Raw genomic sequence first — 24,162 nt, 5'->3', positions numbered from 1 at the left:
CCTTATGTAAGTAATTGATGCAAAAATATCAGTATGATCCTTTCACATGTGAAAAGGACAGAAATCTCACATGCTCTCTAACACACACACATACATGATCTCAGTGTCTGTATGAAGCCAGTGAAACAATGCTCTTTGAGTTCGTTTTCCTGAGAGGGACGTTTGGGGCTTTGAGAGGGTTTTTGGAGACGGCAGTAGGTTTTTTCGGACCTAATTAGGTCAAGTTCGTTTTGTGTGTGGCTGAAAATGCGATGAATGAAAACATGCTGGAGTGGGTTGCTGGCATGCTGCATAGATGTCTCTTAATGATTGTCCACCCCCACTGTGTTTGTCTCTTTGTCCCTATCTAATTTGCAGCAGCAAACTCTACCACATGAAATCTAATGAGAGCAGTGAATAAATTGTGAAATTGCAGCCTGTGAGCCATGTAGCATTTGCGTAATTGACGGGTCCTCTGCCTGTTGCATTCACCTCCCTTTGTTCTCTCCGAGGACCTTTGACAGACAAACAAATGAAATGATTTAAACTCTGATGCCTCTGTACTGTCCACTGTTTACATTCTGTCTTCGCTTTGTCTGTCTCTGCAGCTCGCTACGTGGGACTCAGTTCACGGACTGAACGGCAGTCTGAAGGAGAGTCGAATAGAGAACGGCATGCAGGGAGTGACGGTCAAAGTGGTCACTTTACTGGTAGGTGACATCTGTGTAAAGGACAGGAAAAGTAGATATTATACTGTATTTAATCACGTTTTAAACATTTAGCTGCCATTACCATCCACAGAGACTTGTACTGACTGCAACAGTAAAACAACCAACAATACAAGTAACTAAAATCCAAAACACACTGCCCTTCGGTATGTACAGTATGTATGTGTCTGGGAGAATGCAAATGCTTTCAGCTACAAAGTCAAGTTCATACATCGTTACCTTCCCTAATTTTGTCGCCTGAAATGAACTGGAGTTTGAGCGTCGGTGTTGCAGAGGAGGAGAAGAGAGCTACAGCAGCAGGATTTTCAACATGCAGAGGATTAGATGAAATAAGATGAGCCACAATTCATCCCGCTCAAGATAACATACTGAATAACATACAGAGAACAAATATACTACTATACTACATGGTGAAATGAAATATATAGGTCACAGTGTTGGAAACTACAAGCAATGATTAAAATGTACAGAAAGGTGCTTTTATGGAACTATATTACTTTGTAAAAAACGCACAGAAATGTGCACATTACAATGTTACAAACTACAAGCATAGAAATACACAATATCAATGTAAAATTAAAAAAAATCAATGATAAACTGAAAGAAAGAAAATGGAATGAAAAAGGAGGAATATGCCAAATGTTACATGCAAAACATCAGCATGCGAACATTCAGTCATTTACATTTGTGTTAACCAAACTGCGGGGATGTTAACCTTCATTGTAATATCGTTATATGCTAACATGCTAACTTTAGCATTCAACTCAAAAGTATATGAGTGCAGCTGAAAGTAGAGCCTGACAAGCCGAGGGTGAGATGTCCTAAGATGGCCACCGTACAGATAAACCCTTTCCTTCTGTGCCAAATGAGTGAATAACACTGAAGTCTCACAACGCTGCATGGAGCTAAATAAATAACGCAAACATTTCAAAAATAATAAAACGTTGAAACTAGATGTTAAGATCAGAAGAGTTTGCATTTAAAATGTCTGCGTGTGTCATCCTCAGTGGCAGAATGTGACAGTCCCAGATTACACTGATTTAAAACTCCATGAGGGAAAATAAACTCTGTGACGTTTGCTCCACTCTGACATAATTACAGTATTTTATATTCAGTTCTTTAAACACAAGTTCAATTCTTGATATGACAAAAATAATCCAGCACAAAACACACTTCAGTGAATCCACAGAAAAATCCCTCAGTCAGTAACGAAGAACTGCTTCGTGCAGCTCCGCGTGGTTTTCAGTGAGTTTCTGTGACTTTTTATTATTCGTGGTGATTTGTCTGCTCGGACTCCTCATCATGTTCCTCCACCCAAAAGTTTCCTCCAAAACACTTTTTTTTTGGAGAGGGCATCGATCCAGCACCTTGCCTTAAGCAGCATCTCCGATCAGCGTGATTAGTTTAAGAGATACAAACAGCCAAGCGTTTTTCGCCCCTGATCCCACAGCAGCTGCAGGTTCTGCCGGGGCTTCCTCCTGTGCTGCCGCAGCACCGTGGAGACGCAGGTCTAACCAAGCGAGACTAATACCCTCACCCTGCGGCTGATCCCCTGCAGCTGCAACACTTCCAGCTCAGAGTGCTGCCAGCTCCCAACACTGCCACAGCACTAAAACTACTCCAGCAGCCACAGATGCACACTACCTGTGCAGGTTTCTCTCCAGAGCAGCTCTGTACGGTCTCATCGGTAAACCTGATAATATGAATAGGCACTGATTAGGGATCATCACTGTCTTTCACTGTTCCCAAGTAAAAAGCTCTGCACACTACTGACACTTATTTACAACCATCTGAATACAGGTGTACAGATTAAACCTTTTCTGTACAAAAGTCAAAAATAAATATCCTGGAATTTATCGGTGTTTATTATAAACATTAAAAGACAGGTGGAAGTTTGAAGATGTTGCATGTTGGTATATAGCCCAATACCACAAATCACAGATTTACCTCAGGGAGCTTTACCCCAGTTAGAAACACCATATAAAAATGATGTAATGAGCAAAAGTAAAGCTATTTGTTCTCTAGACGGCCCTCAGAGTTTTACAAACTTAAATGAATCAGTTGCAAACACAACAGCCAGGAGTACTGAGCACAGCTGTGTAAAAACAATCTGCAAACCCCAAATGGACATGGGGCCAGCACGAGGCACACAGGTGGACCGCAGGATGCAGGGTGGCCTACTCCGGCTGCTTTGTACGATAAACACGTGACAGGATGGCGGACAGGTGGTCCGGATACGGTGGTCCAATCAGCAAGCTGGATCCTCACAGCTGCTGCATGCTGGAGAGTCACAGTGCAGTTTGCATAGGACGACTGAACTAACTAGTTAACACAATACACATAATTCTACAGAGTCAGATCAGTCATATATAAATCTTCATAAAAGTACCAAGATTTTTTAACTAGAACTTCATTTGAGCTTCGCAGTTTTTGGTCAGAGCATCATCACACTGGTTTAAACTGCTGACAATAATCAGTTTCAGTCTGTTAAACACAGAACGATTTTAAAACACAGACCTCAGATCTAAATTCTGATCTAACTAGAATATAGAAACTATAATATTATAGAAACTCACATTTGAATCCACAAAGAATATGAAGTATGGATTATGAAGTATTATGAAATATTAAGCTGTATGATTTCAATTCAAATAATTCTTAACATCAGTATACTTAATATAGCTCTTCACTGTAAATGTAATGTAAGCTTATGATGCATAATTGCCTCATGGATTAATCTATAACTAACTGACAATGGACATTCATAAAACAATATGAATTGCCCTTGAAGCACATGTGCATATTATACATATAATCTCATGCACTGGTGTATAAGTACAGTTCATTATTGAGATAGTTTTAGTATTTGCAGTTTGATGACTGCTGTGTTGTAGCACAAATAGTTCCATCCATTATCTTGCTCTCCATTTGTGTCCTTTTCCATTTTCTTGCAGCCTCTGGTTTCCTCGCAGGCTGAAAAAAGTTCATCATGCTCTCGTTGTTTTTCTGTGGTTTTTGGTGGAAGCTGCAGTCTTTTTCTTCAGTGCTGAGGCTTTCCCCCCCCCCGCTCTCTCTCTGCAGGAGGATCCTTTCGTCATGGTGGCAGAGAACATCCTCGGGCAGCCGAAGAGATATAAAGGCTTCTCCATCGACGTCCTGGACGCCCTCGCCAAAATCCTGGGCTTCAAATATGAGATCTACCAGGTGGGACTGCCTGACACGCCCAGGTTTAGTTCAGGCGGAACATTTACACAGTTCAGAAGAAAGGAACGCATCACTCAGTCCTGCTTTAGATCAAACAAGCTTCTATGGATGTTGTCAAGTTCCACTTTTGGCTTTAGTGATCTTCACCACTAGTTGTTGGCTGATGTTCGTGTTGGTCAAAGATCAGAATGTTACAGACTTTGTTAAACTGGTTTCTTGTGGTTGTAATGCAGCTCAGCATGTTTCGGAGCTACCTAGAGTAGTTCGTAACCAGGTTAAAGGGCTACAGTGATTCCTGTGCTGTTTCTCTGAAGGTCTTCACGCGCTGTGCCATCATGCAGGCTCATTGCATGTTGCACTTTGTGAGATTGGTCTAAAACATCTTCATGTTTTAAAAAATGCATCCCTGTGGTCATTGTGTTAAAACTATTTCACCATAGACATATTAACTAACTATTGTTTACAAACTGTATTCTGTATCATTTCATGTCGTATTCTGATTGGTTGGTTTGTAGATGTGGGTCGTAGTAACTGGTGGCATAAACTCGCCAAACTTCATTCATCTGTCCTCCAGGTGGCAGACAGTAAATATGGATCTCAGCTTCCTAACAGTTCGTGGAACGGCATGATTGGTGATCTCATCAACAAGGTAAAACTAGAAATGACTGTTCAAATAATCTTCCAGTAAATACAGAACATCTGTGTTTAAGATTAAGACCCATCAAGCAGCAAATGCAACTGGTGGAAGAATTAAAGGATCATATGGTTAGAAACTGTCTATTTTAACTAATAACATTTGACTGGCTCAGATATCTTCAGTCGTGTCATATTTTGTCCCTGCTGGCCACCGTACACTTGGCTAACAATTCTTATCCGCCTGTCTGCCTCTGCTTCGTCTCCCTCCTCCTGCAGAGAGCCGACCTGGCGGTGTCAGCCATCACCATCACACCAGAGAGGGAGAACGTGGTGGACTTCAGCAAGCGTTACCTGGACTACAGCGTCGGCATCCTGCTGCGAAAACCTGAAGAAAAGGTCAACATCTTCTCTCTGTTTGCGCCTTTCGACCTCGCCGTCTGGGCCTGTATCGCAGCGGCGATCCCTGTGGTGGGAGTGCTGATCTTCCTGCTCAACCGGCTGCAGGCGCTGCGCTCCTCCCCTACCCAGAATGCCCCGCCAGGCCAGCCCTCCAATGGCATGGGGTCGGGCACTCTGCACAGCGCCATCTGGATTGTTTACGGAGCGTTCGTACATCAAGGTGAGAGAAAAGACGGTAATGGGAGAAACGCACAGTAAGACAGTGAGGAGTGTGACTGAGTTTGATGTCGGACATCCGGCCTGTTGGAGACTGAGCCTGTACTGAAACTGCAGGGTTACGGGTTCGATCCCAGCTGTAATCAATTGTCCCTGCTTACTACTTTGAAGTCACTTGGAACTCACTTTAAAGGTCCAGTGTGGAGGATTTAGTGGCCCCTAGTGGTGAAATTGCAGTTTGCAACCATGTAAATCCCGCTCGCCTCACCCTCCCCTTCCAAGCGTGTAGGAGAAGCTACGGTGGCCGCGAAAAAAGCGAACGGATTTGTAGATTTATAAGATCAACTTGTCAGATTAGAATTGTTCAGGATGAGCTTCTGTGTGATTATTAAGTCTGAAAATGTGTGAATGTTTGTGAAATTGGTCGTTATGTATTTTGTGTCTGGTGCCACCACTTAGTATTTTCAGATTAACTATGGATCGATGGACTCGATTCTCAACTCTCCAGCTTTTTAGCCTATTTTAGTTTGTTTTTCTGAATATTGGATTTGGATTTAGCAGCAGATGGACACAAATGCGACTCCAAATGACAGCTAATGTAGCTGTGGATCTGTTTGCTAACACGTTAGCGTCAAGTCATGTGTTGCTGTTGTGGAGCTCCTCTGCTCCCAAGTGGCCAAAAAAGTGAGTTATTGCTGAGTTATTGTCCTCACTTCTGCAGCCATGTGTCTCTTTCTGCTGTTGGGGCATCGGTTGAACTGGTTTTCTGCTCACCCACTGGGAATCACTACGGATACAAACATCAGCTGAAAGCCAAATGAAAAACTGCGTGACTCTGTTTCAAATATTCTCAGCTGTTTGGCTGAATTCAATCATGGCTGATCACAGCCAAAGGAAGATTATCTGCTGTGTAAAGATGGCTTTCAGTTTTAATTTAGAGCTGTTACGCAGATTACATGGCAACAGAAGAGGGAAACAATAATCACAGGATTGTAGCGTCTGAAATATTTAACAGAGAAGCAGATACAAGGCCAGAAAACTTTAAAGTGCTAACAATAATAATAATAATATATCATTATATATTCCCTATCACCTAATTCTAGCCTAAACACTAACCAAAAGTCTTAAACCTCAGATAGCCTTTGAAAAACTGAAGACCAGACCAAATGCCCTCACTTTGTAAAAATGTCCTCCCATTCTAAATGTATTGCTTTCCAAACATGTCCTCACTTTTCAAATATCGTCACGTTTCACAATGTCCTCTAAAATGTCTTCAGTTTTTAAAATGTCTCTCAACAATTTGCTGGAAAAATCTCATGAAAAATCCTGGAAGACAACGGTTAACTGGACTCTGGCTGATAGAAATAGGAAAATAGGAACATCCTTGTTATTTCAGATATGTCTTCATGTCATCTTTTTCAAAAAATGTCCTCACTTTACAAAATGTCTTCCTTGCTTTGCCAAAAATGTCCTCATTGTTTTTAAATATCTTCATTTTCACAAACTGTCATCACTCATTAAGAATGCCCTCACTTTTTAAAAATTGTCCTAACTTTCCAAAAAAATATCCCTTTCCAAAATGTCTTCCTTGCTTTTCCAAAAATGTCCTCACTTTCCAGAGAAATCCTAAAATGCTCTCCCATTTTTTGAAATGTCCTTATTTTGTGTCCTCTCTCCTCGAAATATCCATACATTTTCACAATGCCCTCTAAAATGTCCTTCTGCAGATCAGCAGATTGCTGGAGAAGTCTCACTTATCAAAAATGTCCTCGTTTCCTAAAATGTCCTTGGCCCTTACTTTTCAAAATGTCTTCCTTGCTTTTCAAAATGTCTAGAAGTACAAGAACACACATACAGTGACACCTGCAAACACGCGTGTTCACGTCCACAAACACACATGTACGTGCACAAGTGGATCCACACACATTATGATGAACACACACACATAATTTCCCAGCAGAGGCGCCCAGCTGCATCTATTATGGTCTGGCAGGTTGCCTGGGAAACCTTTTAGGCCTAACGGGTTGTGATTAGATGCAGCCATGCAGCCTCTCTGCGCCGTGATGAAGCACCGCTCTCACCTGCTGTTAAAATCAGGGAGCAGGTGGCTTCCTGGTCACTGAGAGCAACCTGTAACTGAGAGGTCACAGGTCTGATCCCCTCAGCATGTGTCCATTAACACCTGTGTGATCTGAAACTGGATTCTCAACACGTACCAGCTCTGAAAACAGTTTGAAAACACTCCTAAATCCCTGTGTTGGAGGTTTTGAGTAATGACCTGGATGTAATAGTCATCAGTTGTGTGTGTGTGTGTGTGTGTGTGTGTGTGTAGGTGGGGATGGTGTGGTCGGCTCGGTGGCTCTGAGGATCGTCATGGGCAGCTGGTGGCTCTTCACGCTCATCGTGTGTTCGTCGTACACTGCCAACCTGGCAGCATACCTCACTGTGTCACGCATGGACCACGCTATACGGTAAGGTTCTGTCACACACACACACACACACACACACACACACACACACACACATCTGTATGACTGAGCTCACCCTGGCGTTCACAGTTTACTGTGTGGCAGTTGGAGCCGGTGTGTCTGCAGCTACGAGGGATGTAAACTAATACAAATGAATTATTCAGATATGAACACTGTGAACAGACACGAACAGCATCTGAATTTTTAGCAGTAATATTTGTTTTCACCCGATGGACACTTTGCCACAAACTTCACTTCTTGTCGGAGTCATGACTCTTTACAGTGGTATCAACATCTCCGATATCCACTGAGGCTAATGTCCCTGCATCAGTTTAGAAATAATATAAAAATGAACTCCTTATAACTTCTGATCTTGGGTCAGTCGTCAGATTCAGATGTTTTCTTCAGCATCAAAGTAATCCAGGTGTCTTTTGTCTCTGCAGTGCAAACAGAAACTGGTAGTAGCCAAAGCAGCAGACTCATGATGTAGATTTGCCAAAACATGAAGAAAAAGGCTGCAGACTGAAAACACGAAGGCGTAGACAGTTTTCAAGTTCAGTATTCAGACATTCGGCGAGGTTCATCCTCAAACTTTTCACCAGTTCTGACCAGATCTGTTGGGCAGTGCAGGATGAAGCTTGACTGATGTTGCTGTCGTTATTGTTACCTCATATTGAAGCCTGGCTCCTTCAGTCCTTCAGCAACTTAACCGGAGCTGAAGTTAGGGACCGTCTCAAAAGTGCATGCAAAATAAAGAGCGCTCGTTCAGATTTTAGGATTGAGCTGGGCGTCCTCGCTTCATATGCACAACCCCCAGTTTTTTAAAGAAAAACTGCATTATGACCTCATGCAAGTCTGACTTGTACATTATGCCATAATATTCTATTTTTTACTTTGTGGGGAGCTGAACTTATACATATATAGTAGTATACGTAAATAGCAGTCGATTTCTAACAGCTTCTGTTGTAGCTTTGCGTTACACCCCTAACAGCTACTTAAAAAGTCTTAAAATGTCTCCCATGAAATTTAACGAATGTCGGACCTCGAAATTGATTAAATTGACAGCAATTTGAATTGATCAGGGCAGTTTCAACATAAAGATTTCATTTCTTTTATTTATTTAAATGAACTCATTCCTTGTTTACAATAAAAACTATCAAACTTTTATTACTAATATTGAGGTCAAAATTGTGATATGCATTTTGTTAACATCTGGATGAAATGTAAAAACTTTTTTTGTTCTCCATTTAAATTTCAGATTTGTATGAAATTTCAATGACCCAAACATCTCTGAATTTGGACTTTTTTTATGTAGCATTCTCAAAAAATTACAAATTAACTAAAACAATAATTGTATTTGCTTTTTGTGACAACACCAGGACACAGAGCAAACAACGACACAGCAAGTAATGCAACTAACGTTAGCTAGGTTGTGTGTGCAAACTGTCCCTGCGGTTGCTGCTGCGAAGCTAACAGCCAGAGAGGACTCTATCCATTATACAGGAGGCGTGATAAACAACACACACCGCTCAGCCTGTTGGGGCTAGAAAGCAGCAGCTTTGATGGGATCAGTGATGATCAGACAGTAAATAATCAGTCAGCTGCTCCCAGGAGTCGTTCTCTGCCAGACTGAAGGAAGTTCGTTTAGCCTTTATGATCTCTGAGGTCACAGTCAGACTGGGGCACAGAGCACTGAAGGACAGCAGAGTGGAGTCCAGCAGAATAAAGTTTATGGTGTTGAGGTTTTTAGAGAGTTCTCAGTGTGCAGCTGTGACCCTGCTCCACCAGGATCAGGTGATATTTTTTATTGATCCCTGTGGAGAACTCAGGGCATTGCAGCTGTAAAAGTGATTCAGCTGTTTTTAAAAAGCACATAAATAGATTCTAATTAAGAAGGCATGCACAGTTTGATGAAAGTTATTAAACACACCAGTCATTCTGAATGTGTCCAGCCGTCTTTTGTGCAGCTCTTCTACGGCAATGATGGTTGTGTCTGACCAGGAAAGGAGCTCTGCAGCGCCCCCACGTGGGTGAACCTGGCCAACAACACCAAAATTGGGGTTGACTGATGAATGCTTACATACATCCTTAAAGGAATATTTTGATATTTTGAAATGCACTTATTCACTCTCTTGCCAAGAGTTAGATGAGAAATTGATACCACAAACATGTTTGTGTCTTAAGTGCGGAGCTGGAGCTGGGAGGTGTTAGCCCCCTTGTTTCCAGTCTTTATGCTAAGCTAGGCTAACCATGTCCTGGCTCTACTTACTGCGCAGACACGAGAGTGGTATCAATCTTTACATTTCAGTCTGGGCAGGAAAGTAAATAAGTTCTTTTCCCAAAATATCAAACTGTTCCTTAAAGCTAGAGTGCGGCACTTTTACATATAAATGAACGTCTGTTACATTCAAGAAAGTAAGAGTTCAGAAAATGCTGATTAAGCCTATCACTGCCAGGTGAATCTCTCTGTATTTCGCAGCATACAGAGTTTTTAAAGCGCCTGCGATGATTGGTTTGCCAGAGCAGAAGCTGAGAGCAACGCAGAGCCATGTAGAGAGGATTGCTCAGAATGTGGAGAGAATCTTTATTATTGTTTGTTGTGTTTTATTATGATTGTATAGTTTGTGTTAATATGCTTTGGTAACGTTGTATTGTATGCAGTCGCGCCAGTGAAGCCACTTGAACTGAAATTGAACAGAGTTGAGGCAACTCTCTCTCTACACGGCTCTGGAGCGACCGCAGCGACGCAGTAGCCTGCAGCAGCTGGGAGGAAAACCTAAGAAGCGTCCAAGAAAAGTGTCTGATGCTGCAGATAAAAAGAGAGTCTGCGTTCAGAGGAAGGATTACTGTCAAAACAAGAAAGCGATCGACGGCGAGGACAAACACAGACAATCATTGGTGTAGCTTTAGTGGTTCCTAGGAGATAGTTGGCTATACTGGTGTGTGTGGATTAAACAACCCTGTTTTATAAATAATGTTTTAAGTACTAAATGGTTTTGCCAAATACCTTTTTGGAGGAAATGTAAGTTTCTTCAAGAATTAAGTTCACTGGCAGCGTTTCTTCCAGTGAGGAAGTGCTACGTTCTCGTACCACACAGACGTCACGGACAAACTAAGCTCAGGAATTTGGAAACAGGGACCGAGGTTTGCGTACTTATCTCACGCGTAGATAGCTTTAAACTACAATCGCTCTTTGGTTAAGTTTAGAGAAAGATTGTGGACAGGTCCTGCCTTGTGCTTCAGGTCAGCCTTGATTTAACCAAATGCTCTGAGTCACCTAAACACAGCCATTAAAACTTTAATGGTGCTTTAGTTGCTTTGAATGGAAAACATTCAGCATGAACAATTGGGACTTTGCAGATCATTACAAATGTTTCCTTATTATGTTGGGCAAAACCATAATCTGGGTGGCATCACATTCCTTTCAAGCACAGTTGCTGTTGCAAATCAGTAACATACTATACATTACAATGTCATTTCCAGGAGACAGGGTTAGGATTAAAACATGTCCATGAGGCCACAACTTTTAGCAAAAACCTGAAGCAACTATCAGACTCTCGCCCTCTGACTGACCTCTTCAGGCTCTGCGGCAGTTCATTAGTAGAGAACCTGTTGTCCTGTATTCTGTCCACAGAAAGCTCAGAAGCAGCTCTGAGCGGTGACTCGTCTTGTAAGCTCCCTCCCAGTGAGATGACTGACTCGACTCAACATGGCTGCCACTCCGCAGCAGCACGGTGTTAATTGCTCATTCAAGAGTTCACCACACATTTGGCCGAATATTAATCTTAAGGAGGCACCTAAAAAGATGAATCACCTCAACTCACTGGTGTGGACCTCAAGAGAAAAGCTGCAAATCATCTCTGATTTAACAAACCTACGAGTGGATGCTGAAGTAGCAGAAGTTGAGCTGATCTTGTTATAAATTTGGAGGGTTGACAGTTTGGCTGAAAACCCCTCAGCTTGAATATTTCTCCATAAAGAAATGACACCACAGCTTCTGAGTTCAAGTATTTAATGCATCTAAACTCTCCCTCTCTCTAACATTTAACCCTCCTGTTGTTACTGAAGAACATGTTGACCTTAACTCTGGGATCTGTGGGAAGCGCTGGTGTATATAGCAACTCTAGATGCTGTGAGTAGAGAGGGGAAAGTTTTGTAGTGTTCAAAAGTTCAGATATGATTTGCATATCCAGCTTCATACATTTTGTAGTTTTTAGATCATTTAATTAAGTAAAAGTCCTACCACACTGTAAAATATACTCCCTACAAGTAAACGTCCTGCATTCAAAACCTTACTGAAGTAAAAGTATGTGAGTATTTTCAGCAGCATGTACTTAAAGTCGTCCCTGTGCAGTAAAACGCTTCCTGTCAGTGTTTTATTATATCTGATGTTTCTGGATTCATATTCCTGCTGCATTCATGTGTGTGCTGCATTTTACTGCTGCAGATGTTTAAGGTTGAGCTCATTTTAACTGCTTTATATCCTGTTGGGTAGGACGGTGTAGTCCCTCATTCGTCCAGGAGTGGTCTATCGTTGAAACGGTTTCAGTCGTAGTCATCTGGACGCTGTTTTCAGAATCAAGACGTTTCGGCTCCCATCCGGAAGTCATTCTCAATTGTGAAAAAATGGGACGGGAACTAGAAATTCAAGCTACTCTGTGTTACATAAGCCCCGCCCTCAGGAGGGAATCTGCCTGAGTATCTGTTAATAGCTAGTTTCACCTGAAACTGACCTAATAGTTTCCAAGATGGCCCAGTAATCAGTAATCAGGCCTTTTGTTTTCTGGCTGCATCTACTTCATCACTGTTAAGTACCTGATTAGCATGTGATACTAATACTGTGGGGTAGTTTCATCTGCAGCAATGCATCATGGTCTATAAGGTCATCATGTGTTCAAGAGCAGAAAAACAGCCTGTTTTCAGCTTAGTGACGATACGTTTCAAATTTGTACCTCAAATTTGTACTTAAGTACAGTACTTAGTAAATGTACTTAGTTACATTCCACCACTGACTTGTATGTATGAAATATATACAATTAGTAGGATTTACAGGATGTAACATGGTGTTTTCGGAGAATGAAACCGTTGATGTATCTTATGTTGATCACTTACAGGTGTGTGGCTGTGTGTGAAGGTTAAAAGTGGCGGGTGGATTAGAAGTTTTCCACATTTGCATGTTGTAGTGAAAGTGAGTTGTGGGATGTCGTCTGCCTGTGTGAGGAAAGCTTTTATTGGCTTTCATTAAAAACAGGAGCATTCGAATTCACACCAGCTAAGACCAGAAGCAGAGACGGCAGAAGCTCGGGTGGTGAGTCTGGTGCTTCTGAAACCGAGCCTGCTGTATTTTGTAGCTGAAACAGAAATTCATAGCAAACCTGCAGGAAGATGAGGAGGAGAGAGCTGAGAGGCTGTGTTTTTATTCTTCGGAATGGAAAATGAGCTATGAAAGTGGAAAACGGTCTTGTTTGACTGCTCTTTGTCTTCCAGTTCTGTGCTGTTTGTGTTTACAGTGAAGTAAAACCACAGTTTCACAGCTTCACGGCCTCAGGTGCAAACAGACGCGGTGCTAACATGTTCAGCTTAAACCGTGACAGTGACACCTGTGGTCACTGCTAATGGCTGTCAACACCTAAGCTACTCTGGTTAGCAACAAGCAGACACAAGCTCAAACACACGCTTATCCAGCTGATACCAGGTTCAGATACGTTAATGTCTCTATGTGGAGAAGAAACCACGAGACGCCTTTAACTTTAAACTGTCAGGCTGCGGCTGTAGGTGGTGAGACTGGAAATGCAACATACTCATTTAGCTACAACTTTATCTTCACACCTGGCCTGTAAAGCTGCACTCAGCAGGATATCTTTATATAAAAGCACGCCTGTCACAAACCGGTAGGAGCATCCATCCACGCTGCCGGATTCAGTCTTTCTGCACAAACTTCTGTTCTGGGAAGTTTCCTAAAAAGAGCAAAATCCTAAACTCTGCTTTGAACAGCAGACGGTGAAAAGCTGGACTGAGGATAAGTCTTTTCCTCACTGACATCAAATCCCGTGAAAAGACCCAAACCGACAACACGTCGCTCCGTCTCTCAGCACCGTCTGACTTCCTGTCTGCGGCTCTCAGCTGCGAGCCCATTGGTTCCTGCTGAAGACAGCTCACAGATATAGTTTCCTGTTTAAAAAGTCTCAGTACTTTCCTCAAACAGCTGCTCATCAAACCAACAGGAGGAAATAGTGAATTCTTCTGACGATATGAAAAATACAGAATATAAAAAGCCCACTGAACATCAACAAGCAAGAAGTGGCAGAGGTGTTGTCGCGTCATTTGTTTGCTTCCAGTTGTTCTTCACCGTTATCCTGGAAGGCCCTGATGTAATCTGCACACGGCTCCGTTTGTACTGCATGTTGGGCTGCGCATGGATGTCTGCGCGGTCCTAAAACCCAACAGTGGAATTAAAACAACAAACCATGACAAGTAAGGACAGAAGAAGAACAGGAAACGTTGTTAGTTCACGTACAGACTCCGGACAGAGAGGAAACCAAACTGCTCTGGTGTTTGGGCTCAAGTGGGAAAAGCGTTAAAGGCCGTGAACAGGAAGGTAGTTGCTGTCTTTGGTTAAGTTACCACGGTGCCGTCACTAAACCTGGTGCTCAAACACAAACAGGATGAACCCGAGTTCACCGATGTCACATGACGAATCCTTCTGGTCGGTGTTTCACAACGTACAGAACATCGTCACAGATCCCCTGCAGTAGAATATTTGAACGTCCTCGTACACAAACAAGCTGCTCAGTTCTAGTAACGATCACAGTGAACCAGCTGGACCTCAGACCTGGATCCGTTCAGGTGGACTGTAATTGAATGTTCCAGACACAGAGTTAAACACAGACGTATAATTGGTATAATTTGTGTTTTACTAACAAACACACCGCCAATGAACTCTTCAGAGCTTTAGAGGGTAAAAAGTCCTAATTTCAAGTAACAGCCTGGAAAACAAGAAACATTGTCAAAGTTTTAGATAAAATCTGCCTGTCTGTCTGCCTGCCTGTCTGTCTGTCTGCCTGTCTGTCTGTCTGCCTGCCTGTCTGTCTCTCTGTCTGCCTGTCTGTCTCTCTGTCTGCCTGTCTGCCTGTCTCTCTCTCTGCCTGTCTGTCTGTCTGTCTGCCTGCCTGTCTGTCTGTCTGTCTGCCTGCCTGCCTGTCTGTCTGTCTGCCTGTCTGTCTGTCTGTCTGTATTAATGAACAGATTCCATGAAGCAGACTCTGGTTTCATCCTCAGATCGATCCTCGCATCATTTTCTCTTTAATTGTGCAGAGATCACATAATGAACGACTGCATCTTGACAATAAATTAATAAAGAAATTATGCAGCGCTCCACGCTGTCAACAGATCTAACTTATTGACCACAGATGTTTTATTAAACAGAGCTGTGTGCGATCCTAATGAGTCCCCGAGGGCACGAGACCGTTACTTAGATCCACATTTGGCAACTGCCACATGTGAAGTTTCCAACCTTTTTTGGTTAAAGTTAAAGTCTGAAATCTTTCGCAACCCAAACTATTGTAAATTAAAAAAAGTCTTTATTCCTGGATATATTTTTAATGACAGGGATTTTAATGAAGTGTTATGAAATAACACTCAAGTCCACATTCACCACCATGCTACAGGAGTCCTCAAATACAATAAGGTGGCGCTGATGTTCATTTGAACTCACCACATCTAACCTGAACTGGCACTTTGATGTCATTCCAACGGGAGCAGCAAACCAGCCTCAGTCGATTACGTGCTTGCAGAAGTTTAGAGATTTAGTTTTGCACTAGTTTTGCGGATGACACAACAAATTATTCAAATGGACACAACAGACGCCGAGATATTCTGAATTTGTCGACTTTTAGTCCCTACGGTGGGTTAAGCTCCAAAAACACTGGATCCTGCAATTCCCATAATGCAACTTATAGCATATTTTGTTAGTGTTCAGACAGAACATGAAGCGGATTTTCACTTTGCATTTTTTGCACAAATTTGACTTTTGGACTGTTTGTGTATTCTGTTTATTCAGCCCAAACAGCCAGTGTAGCAGCTGTGCAAACATTAGCTGTAAGCTAGCTAGCAACGCGCTGCGACCGTGTGTGTGAAGGGTGTGTGTGTGTTGTGTTCAGCTCAGCCTCTGACTGATCTCAGAGCTCACCAGGTCCAGTTCTTTCTGTTACTCCTCTCATCTCTGTGCGTTTATGAAGCGGGTCCATGAAAGCTCCAGGATAAGCATTATTTATTATTACCAGAAACACTTTCAGCTCGTGCGGACACGTCACACCAAAAAAGAAGCACGTGGACTGACGGATAGCTTGTTAAGTCCTTTATGTTCGAAGGTCTTTGTTCCCCGTAGATATTACAGCAGGATAGTAATGTGAACTGTGATCTGACATCAGATCCTTGAAGCGTTGAGACGTGAGTGGTGGCAACAGTTCTGACGAGTTGTTGCCTCCCAGCCAGTGTTGCAGGCAGAAGATCAAAAGTAGATTTTATTTTTCCCTTTTTTGTTCTGCGCTTCACCCTGAAAAAACCGAAACATCAAAGTCCGAAGCATCTTTTTATCTTGTGATTCAACCATCATCACCTCTCTGTGTGGCCCGCTGGATTACATGAAGCTCTGCATAGATTTCGTGTTCAAAGACCCAACAACTCTATTTACAGTCCAGACTGTCCAGACAGCTTCATTTACATTAACAGCATCTGGCAGACGCTCCCCTGTACAGAGCGACAGTGAACGCTGCTCAGTATTCAGGATTCAGCAGCACAGTCAGAAGTGAAGGTGCACACTTAGAGCCAATCAGATCCCTCCCGGTGATCAGCTGATCACAAGCGTGAAGCTGTGGCAGAAAGCAGACGTGTTGCTCCAGGTGCTGAAGATGAAATCTTAGTCAATAAGTTTGAACGTTTTTGATACGTTTTCTGGCGACCCAAACAAACGTCAGCCAAATATCAACGGTCTGATCGTCATTCATATTTCAGCTCCAACATCGTCCATAAACATCACAGAGAGCACTGAAGACAACGTTGTGGCTTTAAAGTCGTTGCCTAACGGGACTGAACCAAACATTTCACACAGGAGCGAAGCATGAGTACACTGTGGTGATGCGCGCGGCAGGGTTTTTAATACCCGCACCCAGCCGCACCCACCCAACCCCACCCGACCCGTTATGAGAGCCGATCCGCACCGCCCAACCCGAGAAAATATGCTTTAATCCACCACCCGAACCGACCCGCAAACAGCCAACTTTATGCATTATAGTAGCACAGTTGTCTGGACTCTCTAACTGCTGGATTCCACCGGGCACGGCTGCGTCCCGTTCCGGCTGCGACGAGGCCGCCGGAGCTGATAGCGGCCATTCTAGACAGTGCACGTGATCCCACCAGACGCACCGCAGCGTTTCAGAAGCGTCCCAGAAGCAGCTCTCTGCTCTGCTCCGTGGTGAAGATGCGGCGAGTCTATTTTTGACAGAAGCCGTGTCAAGCTGCACAGAGCAGATCGAACCCGGCAGGAAGTCAGACACAGAAACAGCATAGAGTCTCCGGTCAATTTTCAAAATAAAACACCCGATCGTATATCAACAAAACACAATTAAAGCTACGTAGCCTGCTTACCCACGATAGAAGCACAAACGTCAAGGAAAAGCGACCAAATCAACAAGTCGGCAGCGCCGGTGGGGTACGAAGCCGTGCCCGGTGGAATCCCGCCGTAAGGTGCTGATCCTGCAGCTGGGAGCAGTCCGGAGCGCTCTCCCTCCCCCCGCCCACAGTAGTGGGAGGATCTAGGCTAAATAACTTGTGGACTACGTAGGCTGACAGACTCGTGCTGCTGCTTTGCCCTCAGTCTCATAACGGCATTAAAACAGCAGGATTTCATCTTTGGTGTCCATTTAACTACCTGCTTCCTTCCGTGCAAATACCTCGCATGTACGTAACGGTGGAGCTTTTGCACTTTGCACTACTACAGATTGAAAAGTCCATCAAATACAACTTTTAATACAATGAAGGCAGAGTTTATATAAACTTATAATAATGGCCGTGTTATTGATTTTGTTTTGTCGACCTGCCGCTCTAAATCAACCTGTCGTCCTGTTTTTAGACAAAGACATTCACGTCTATAAAATTCTTCAAACCACTTGATTTCTATTCAGGTTGAAATATTCTTACTGAATATTTTTTTCAGTTTTAAAGATGAGATTTGTTGTTTTGTTTGCCATGCACAGATCTTGCCACAGAGACAGGTCGGCCATTTTTGGTTTGACATCGGGTCTTTAAACCCGTACGAGCTCCAGATCTTGTCCATCGGTGTGTTTGAACCAGCCCGGTTGCGGTAGCTTGCTTTCAGGTTTCGTGCGCCGCTGTTCCTCTGCACTGTGTTAAAAGTCAACAGACAGTCGGCCTTGTTTCAAATCCACAGTCGTCTCTTCAGAAAATAATGCACTTCTCTCAGGCTTCAATGCACGACTACTCGCTCGACATACTCAACAGAAATGCAGGTGCATCATCTTGTTTTTGCCCATTTATCTTGTGTATGAATACAGAATGTTATCTGTCATTTCCCATCTAATGGTACACGACAGACACTTCACATCCGTGCAGCCACACCGCAGCTCCTTCCTCTTCTAGCTTTTCTCCTCGGAGAATCAAAACTCGAGCTGACATTTTCATCAGCAAATCCCCGGCGCGTCACTCCGTGCTAAGTACAAGACTTCGATTTGATAGCCATTCAGTGAATGCTGAAGTGGAGATTTGCAAGCCCCCGCAGACGGCAGAGAATCATCTTCCTTTTGATTGACCCTCTACACTGTGTGAAGCCTGTCGTTAGTACAACACAACACACAGATGAATGGAGAAGAGCTGCTAACGTCTTCATCACACAAATGGAAGGTTTTATGAATCATGACATCTGTTACACTGCAGAGAATCCGCCTGAATGAGGTGCTGGAAATGGTTTCATAAGATGCAAGATGATGTTTGTAATGGCTCATTGTTTGTAAAACCCCTGTTCGTGTCAGTGAAGGTGGTTTCTCGTCTTCAGTCGGTCCTGAATACGCACCGATAATAAAACGGGATACAGATCAGGACATTAACAGATCCAACAGAGAAAGGAACACGAGGAATGTAAAGTGCAAACGTCAAATCAAAGAAAAAACGATTCAGAAAATGAGTTTAACCCTTTAAAATCTCCTTTGCTCCTTTATAGGTAGCTTTAAGGTTTGTTCCCACATAAACTGGTGTTTATAAAAGAAGAATGTGCTACCTCACACAGACCTCAGACCAGCGTACACAGTTCTTAAGAGATCTGCAGGTGAAATACTGAGGAGATGAAGCGACCAGAGTAAACCGCTGTTTGTTTTGGTTGTTCTCCAATTTCCCTGACTGTTGTTCTTGCAGCGTTCTGTAAAATGTCAATCAAAGGCACATTTATAAACTTAAATTTTAAATTGAGTGATAAATTTAATCACTTTTTATTTACATTTGAGACATAATTTCCCTGTTAATGAACTTTTCATTTTATCCTAAATGGTGAAGTTTGTTTGAATATGAGCGCTACAGATGAATCATTGATCATCCTTCTGACGTTTAATAATGAAGACTGAGATCACAGCTGACGGTGGTTTACAGCTACATGTGATGAATTAGTGATACGGCAGCTATAAATACCGCAGACAGCTGTTCAGTTGGAGAACCTCGTAGCAGTTCTTCTCATTGACAGCTCTACTGACGGTAGAGATACAATCGGTTATTTGAGCTTGTTTCTACGTCCGCTTCGGTCTCACTGTGGAGGGGAAATGAGCCTCGAGCTTTCAGTGATTTCTGAAACAGAACCAGGCGAACGCACGGCTTTCAAATCTGGCGAAAAGAAGGCGTCTGTATATTTTGTCTTTGTTCCTTACACACGCTTTTAGTCGTGAATCTACATGGGGGTACTTGCACCCCAGCAGGTACTTCTGCAGTTTAGGAGGGAAATGAGCACAAATGGGTGTAAAGTGAATCTTTAATGTATGTATATATGATTAATAGTGTTTTACAATATTCCGTTTAAATGAACACATTGGGGGGGGGATCAGTTTGGGAATCAGTAATACTTTCCATTTGAGTCTGTAGTGAGGATTAAGGGGTTAAAACAAGACCGGGACCTGCTACACATTCAGACCAGACCACTTACAGTCCTCTGTTTCTTAACAAAGCTGTTAGCTAACAGTGTTCAGTCATGTGGCAAACAATGCTAATTACCAGCTAACCGCTATGCTAGCTATCAGTTAACTCGATTTGACACTCAGATAGCAGCAAAAGGTAAATAAAATAAAGCTAATATTTTCAGCTCAGCAAAAATGTGATCAAACTAAGCACTAAACTTTACTGAAACAAAGTGAAATGCAGATTTCACTTTGCCAGAAAGAGACCAGATGATTGGTGTGACCAAGGTGCTAATACACTGTGATAGGGTGTCAAGGAAGCCATTTTTGTGAAAAAAGAGAACCCCTCTTTGAACACAATTGAGAATGACTTCCGGATGGGAGCCGAAACGTCTTGATTCTGAAAACAGTGTCCAGATGACTACGACTGAAACCTTTTCTACGATAGAACACTGCTGGACGAATGAGGGACTATACCGTCTTAAGCCAGGAGACAGTTAGCTTAGCTTAGCACAAAGACTGGATGCAGGGGGAAACAGCTAGCCTGGCTTTGTCCAAAGGTAACAAAATCCCCCTCGCAGCAGCTCTGACGCTCCCTGACTAACATGTAGTGTGTGTAAGTGTTGGTGACAGGTTCAGGACCCGTCTTTGCCTTCCTAGTAACTGGTATGTTTTTATATAAGTAGTTGGTTAACATAATTTCTGATATCCAGACAGGTAGATCTGTGTGTGTGTGTGTGTGTGTGTGTGTGTGTGTGTGTGTGTGTGAGAGAGAGAGACATCCAGAGGTGTAAAAAAAATAGTCCCCTCACTGAAGGACTGTACTTAGATACAATTTTTTGAAGAACAGCCACTTTACGTGACCATTTTTGTGCGACCTGATGCTTTGCAAACTCTAGTGTTTTCTCTTTTCGTTCAGTTCATTCAAAACAGTGTTATTTGATCTCAAGTGCTCCCAAACAACAGCACACCTGAGGAATAGCTCGTCTGCAGAGAGGAGAGGAGAAACAGAAACAGGCAGAAGGACCGAGAACAGAAAAATAAACAGATAACTAAACAGATCTGAAAACTTTGTGTCTAAAACGAGAAATACAGTGAAATCTATTTCTTATTCACTGCGTGTTCACACGGAGCATGTTCATCATTGTTCAGAGTTAAGTTTATAACGACATCATACCACGAACTCTTTTGCTCCTGTCGGGCAAGTCAGAATTCTACGGCAGCTTGAGGGCGCTGGATTCAGCCAGCGAAGTCTGATGTTTTATATTAAAATCGTTCGAATAGATCATCGAGTTACTCCACAAAAAGGACACAGGGGTATTTGCTGTTTAAAGCGTTTGGTTTGACTTTAACACCATCATCATCATCATCATCATCATCATCATCATCATCATCATCATCATCAGCAGCAGCAGCAGGTAGAAGTGTCAGGAAACAACAAATAACAGTAAGAGCTGAGTCAGCTGGTTGCTCAGATGATCGAAAGGCATGATGCTCGAAACCGAGTAACTTTACTGTCGAACGTTCTGTCTTGGTATTCAGAGGCTTCAGTTAACAGCGTGTTTCATAGGGAGAAACTAAAGTGTTAAGACTGGTGAAGATTAAAATGAATAGATTTTTAGACTCGGTGAGTTGATGTTAAAGAAGAAAATAACCTTGCATGTTAAGTGAGTCATTTCCCCCATTGGAACTATCCCCACAGACTGACTGCTGATAGGTCAGTGCACTTCAGAACAAAGGTGACGTGAAGTCACAGCCTTTCAGTCTGTAACAGATCAACGTCAGTCCTTTTTTTCATTTGGGCTTTCATTCAGGTTTTCATAGAGAATCAAACAAACCTGTATTAAAAATAAACTGGAAATCAGAACTGACGCCCAGAAAAGTAGATAAAATGAATTAAACCAATGCTCATTTAAAAAAAGTGCAAAAAGCAGGTACAATAAAAGCTACAAACCAGTCGTGTCAATGTCCGCCTGCTGATGAACATGAAGGTAATTCCAGATAAATAAACGATGATGTTTACTGATGATGCTGAATTGTACAGATGCCCTCGAGGGACACGCAGCAGCTCTGACTGGTTTATATTCCATACATCCACTTACTGCAAAATCCAGTTAGGCTTCATCTCTAACCTCCACCAGCACTGAAATTATGTAATTAAAACTCCTGCGTTATTAATGTTTCGGTCGACATCGTCCTGACCGCAGCCTGTCGGCGTTCATTCAGTTCCACACACTCGCTGCACGACAAGACAGTCAATTAATATGAACATTAAGAGAAAATCCTGATTTGCTCCCAGTGTCTGACACTGCTAACAGCTGGAGAGAACAACATGTTGTGTGTCTTTGCTGCCAAATTCAAAACGATTTCCCCGTCAACATCTATTACAGTCAGTGAAACCAGCAATAATAACCTTCATGAAGCTCTTTAAAAATGCATAAGCAACATGTGCAAACAAAACAGTACAACATCTCAAGTATTTCTCTACAGTATTTAATATCTGTGACTTCTTTAACTCCTCCCTCTAAGTGTCAGTCTGTATGACCCTAAGTCATTAAACTGGACATTGATTAACATCTCCGCCATAATTAATAATTATTGTGCAATATTCTGTGTACTACTCCCGTGCAATATTAGTTTTCCCATGTTAGTTTTTCTTATTTATTGTTATTGATATCATATACCTCTATTACTCTCGACAGTACATGCACCTCCGCTTATTACTATTACTTATTACATATTTGGTTACATTGTATTTTATACTGTACTTTCATCATCAACCAGTAAACCCACTTGGTACTCGACACTTAGTTTATCTCATACTTATACCGACATGATACTTAATTTATTTTCTGACCTGTTTTATAGTTTTATAGTGTATTATATTTTTTGCTAGTACTTTCTCCTGTGTGCACTGACGTAAAGGCGAGCTGCTGTAACAAAGAGTTTCCCTTCGGGGATCAATAAAGTATTTCTGATTCTGATACTTGTAAATGTAAACAGGTATCAGCAGTAAAATGTACTGCAGCCTCAAAAGTAAAATTACAGTTTCTGCTTTTGTGTGAAGAAGAAGGGAATAAAGGAAAACACCGACAGACATGTTTGTTTTTTTGGCTCACTGAATGGCAGTATTGGTGATTGATCAATAAAGTATTTCTGATTCTAAATAAGCAACAATCAAAGTTCAACTTTGGTTTAACAGGTTAACATTCAAAAACTGAGCTTCTCTGCTTAATCAGGAATACGCAGGTGTGGTTTGATCAAATCTGATTGGAAGTAGCCCACATCTGTTGATTATCATCACATTTTGATAAATTCTGATTGGTGGGCAGAAATGTTTCTTTTTTGGTTGAAAGTTTCATGTCTGTTGCACCTGTAACCACACCCAGCAGTGACATCACAGCGTACTGACACACCCCGGCGTACACTTCTACATCACCGCAGCACGGTGGGAAGAAAAACCACCGGAGGTCAGCGGAAACAAGATTTTCAGCTGCTGTTAAATGTCAGTATTCTTTTGTTTTAGTCTCAAAGTTCAGGTCAACTCAAAGCATTAAAATACGTTTTAAAGTCTTTTATTTCTGTTGTTAGAAAGTGTGTCATGAGGTGTAAAAATAAGTTACTTAATCCACATACTGTAATCAGATAAAAAAACAGATGAATCTATCAACATGACAAACATTTAATTAACTAAATGACGTCAGCGGCACGGACACATCAGTCACTGGTTAGGGCAAAATAACTCTGTCAAACAGAAAACTGCTAACATGAAGAGTGAATAATGAAGCAGCAATTCAGTCTGATTATCAGGCTATGCTATGTTAGCTAATATAATGCGTTGTCACACTTGCGTTGTTTAGTCCGGCTGAATTGGACTCTGGTTCAGTTCCCCCCTTGGTACGATTCGTTTGGGCAGATCTGAACACAGCAGTTGTTCAGGTGCGAACCACGACCCCTCAGAGGAAGCGGTCTCGGTCTGGTGAGCGTTTGTTTGTGGTGCGAAAGTGATCCGACCTCGATGTGACCCGACTACAAGGCGAGCGGATGAGTGAAATCAAGAGTTGCTAGCAGCTAGACGGAGAACGAATCAAGCTCTGACCTGGACGAGCAACAGAGGAAGGCAAGTTTATTTGTACAGCACATTTCGACAACAAGGCGATTCCAAGTGCTTTACATAAAACATAAAAGCAACATGGGGCAAAGAAGAAGACATTTAAAACACTTAAAGAGTTAAATAGAAAATTAGAAACAAGATAAAACAGGAGAGTAAATGTTACAGTGCAGTTATTCAATTTAATAAAAGGCAGCGGCAAACAGAAAAGTCTTCAGCCTTGATTTAAAAGAACAGAGTTTCAGGAGTTT

General features: G+C 42.3%; 1 protein-coding gene across 5 annotated transcripts in view; it reads left to right on the top strand.

The window, feature by feature from the left end:
• The window catches only part of grid1b (glutamate receptor, ionotropic, delta 1b), a 527,867-nt gene that overhangs the window by 472,726 nt on the left and 30,979 nt on the right, over positions 1-24,162 (top strand). For all 5 annotated transcript variants that reach the window (XM_044179810.1, XM_044179811.1, XM_044179812.1 and 2 more), the window contains 5 exons: positions 588-689; positions 3,789-3,911; positions 4,486-4,560; positions 4,824-5,166; positions 7,495-7,633. In XM_044179810.1, coding sequence (XP_044035745.1) covers positions 588-689; positions 3,789-3,911; positions 4,486-4,560; positions 4,824-5,166; positions 7,495-7,633 — 782 coding nt within the window. The remainder of the gene's footprint in view (positions 1-587; positions 690-3,788; positions 3,912-4,485; positions 4,561-4,823; positions 5,167-7,494; positions 7,634-24,162) is intronic.

This window comes from Siniperca chuatsi, linkage group LG20 (assembly GCF_020085105.1).
Source record: "Siniperca chuatsi isolate FFG_IHB_CAS linkage group LG20, ASM2008510v1, whole genome shotgun sequence".
In the NCBI taxonomy this organism is placed as follows: Eukaryota; Metazoa; Chordata; class Actinopteri; order Centrarchiformes; family Sinipercidae; genus Siniperca; species Siniperca chuatsi.
This window is presented reverse-complemented; position numbering and strand designations above follow the sequence as displayed.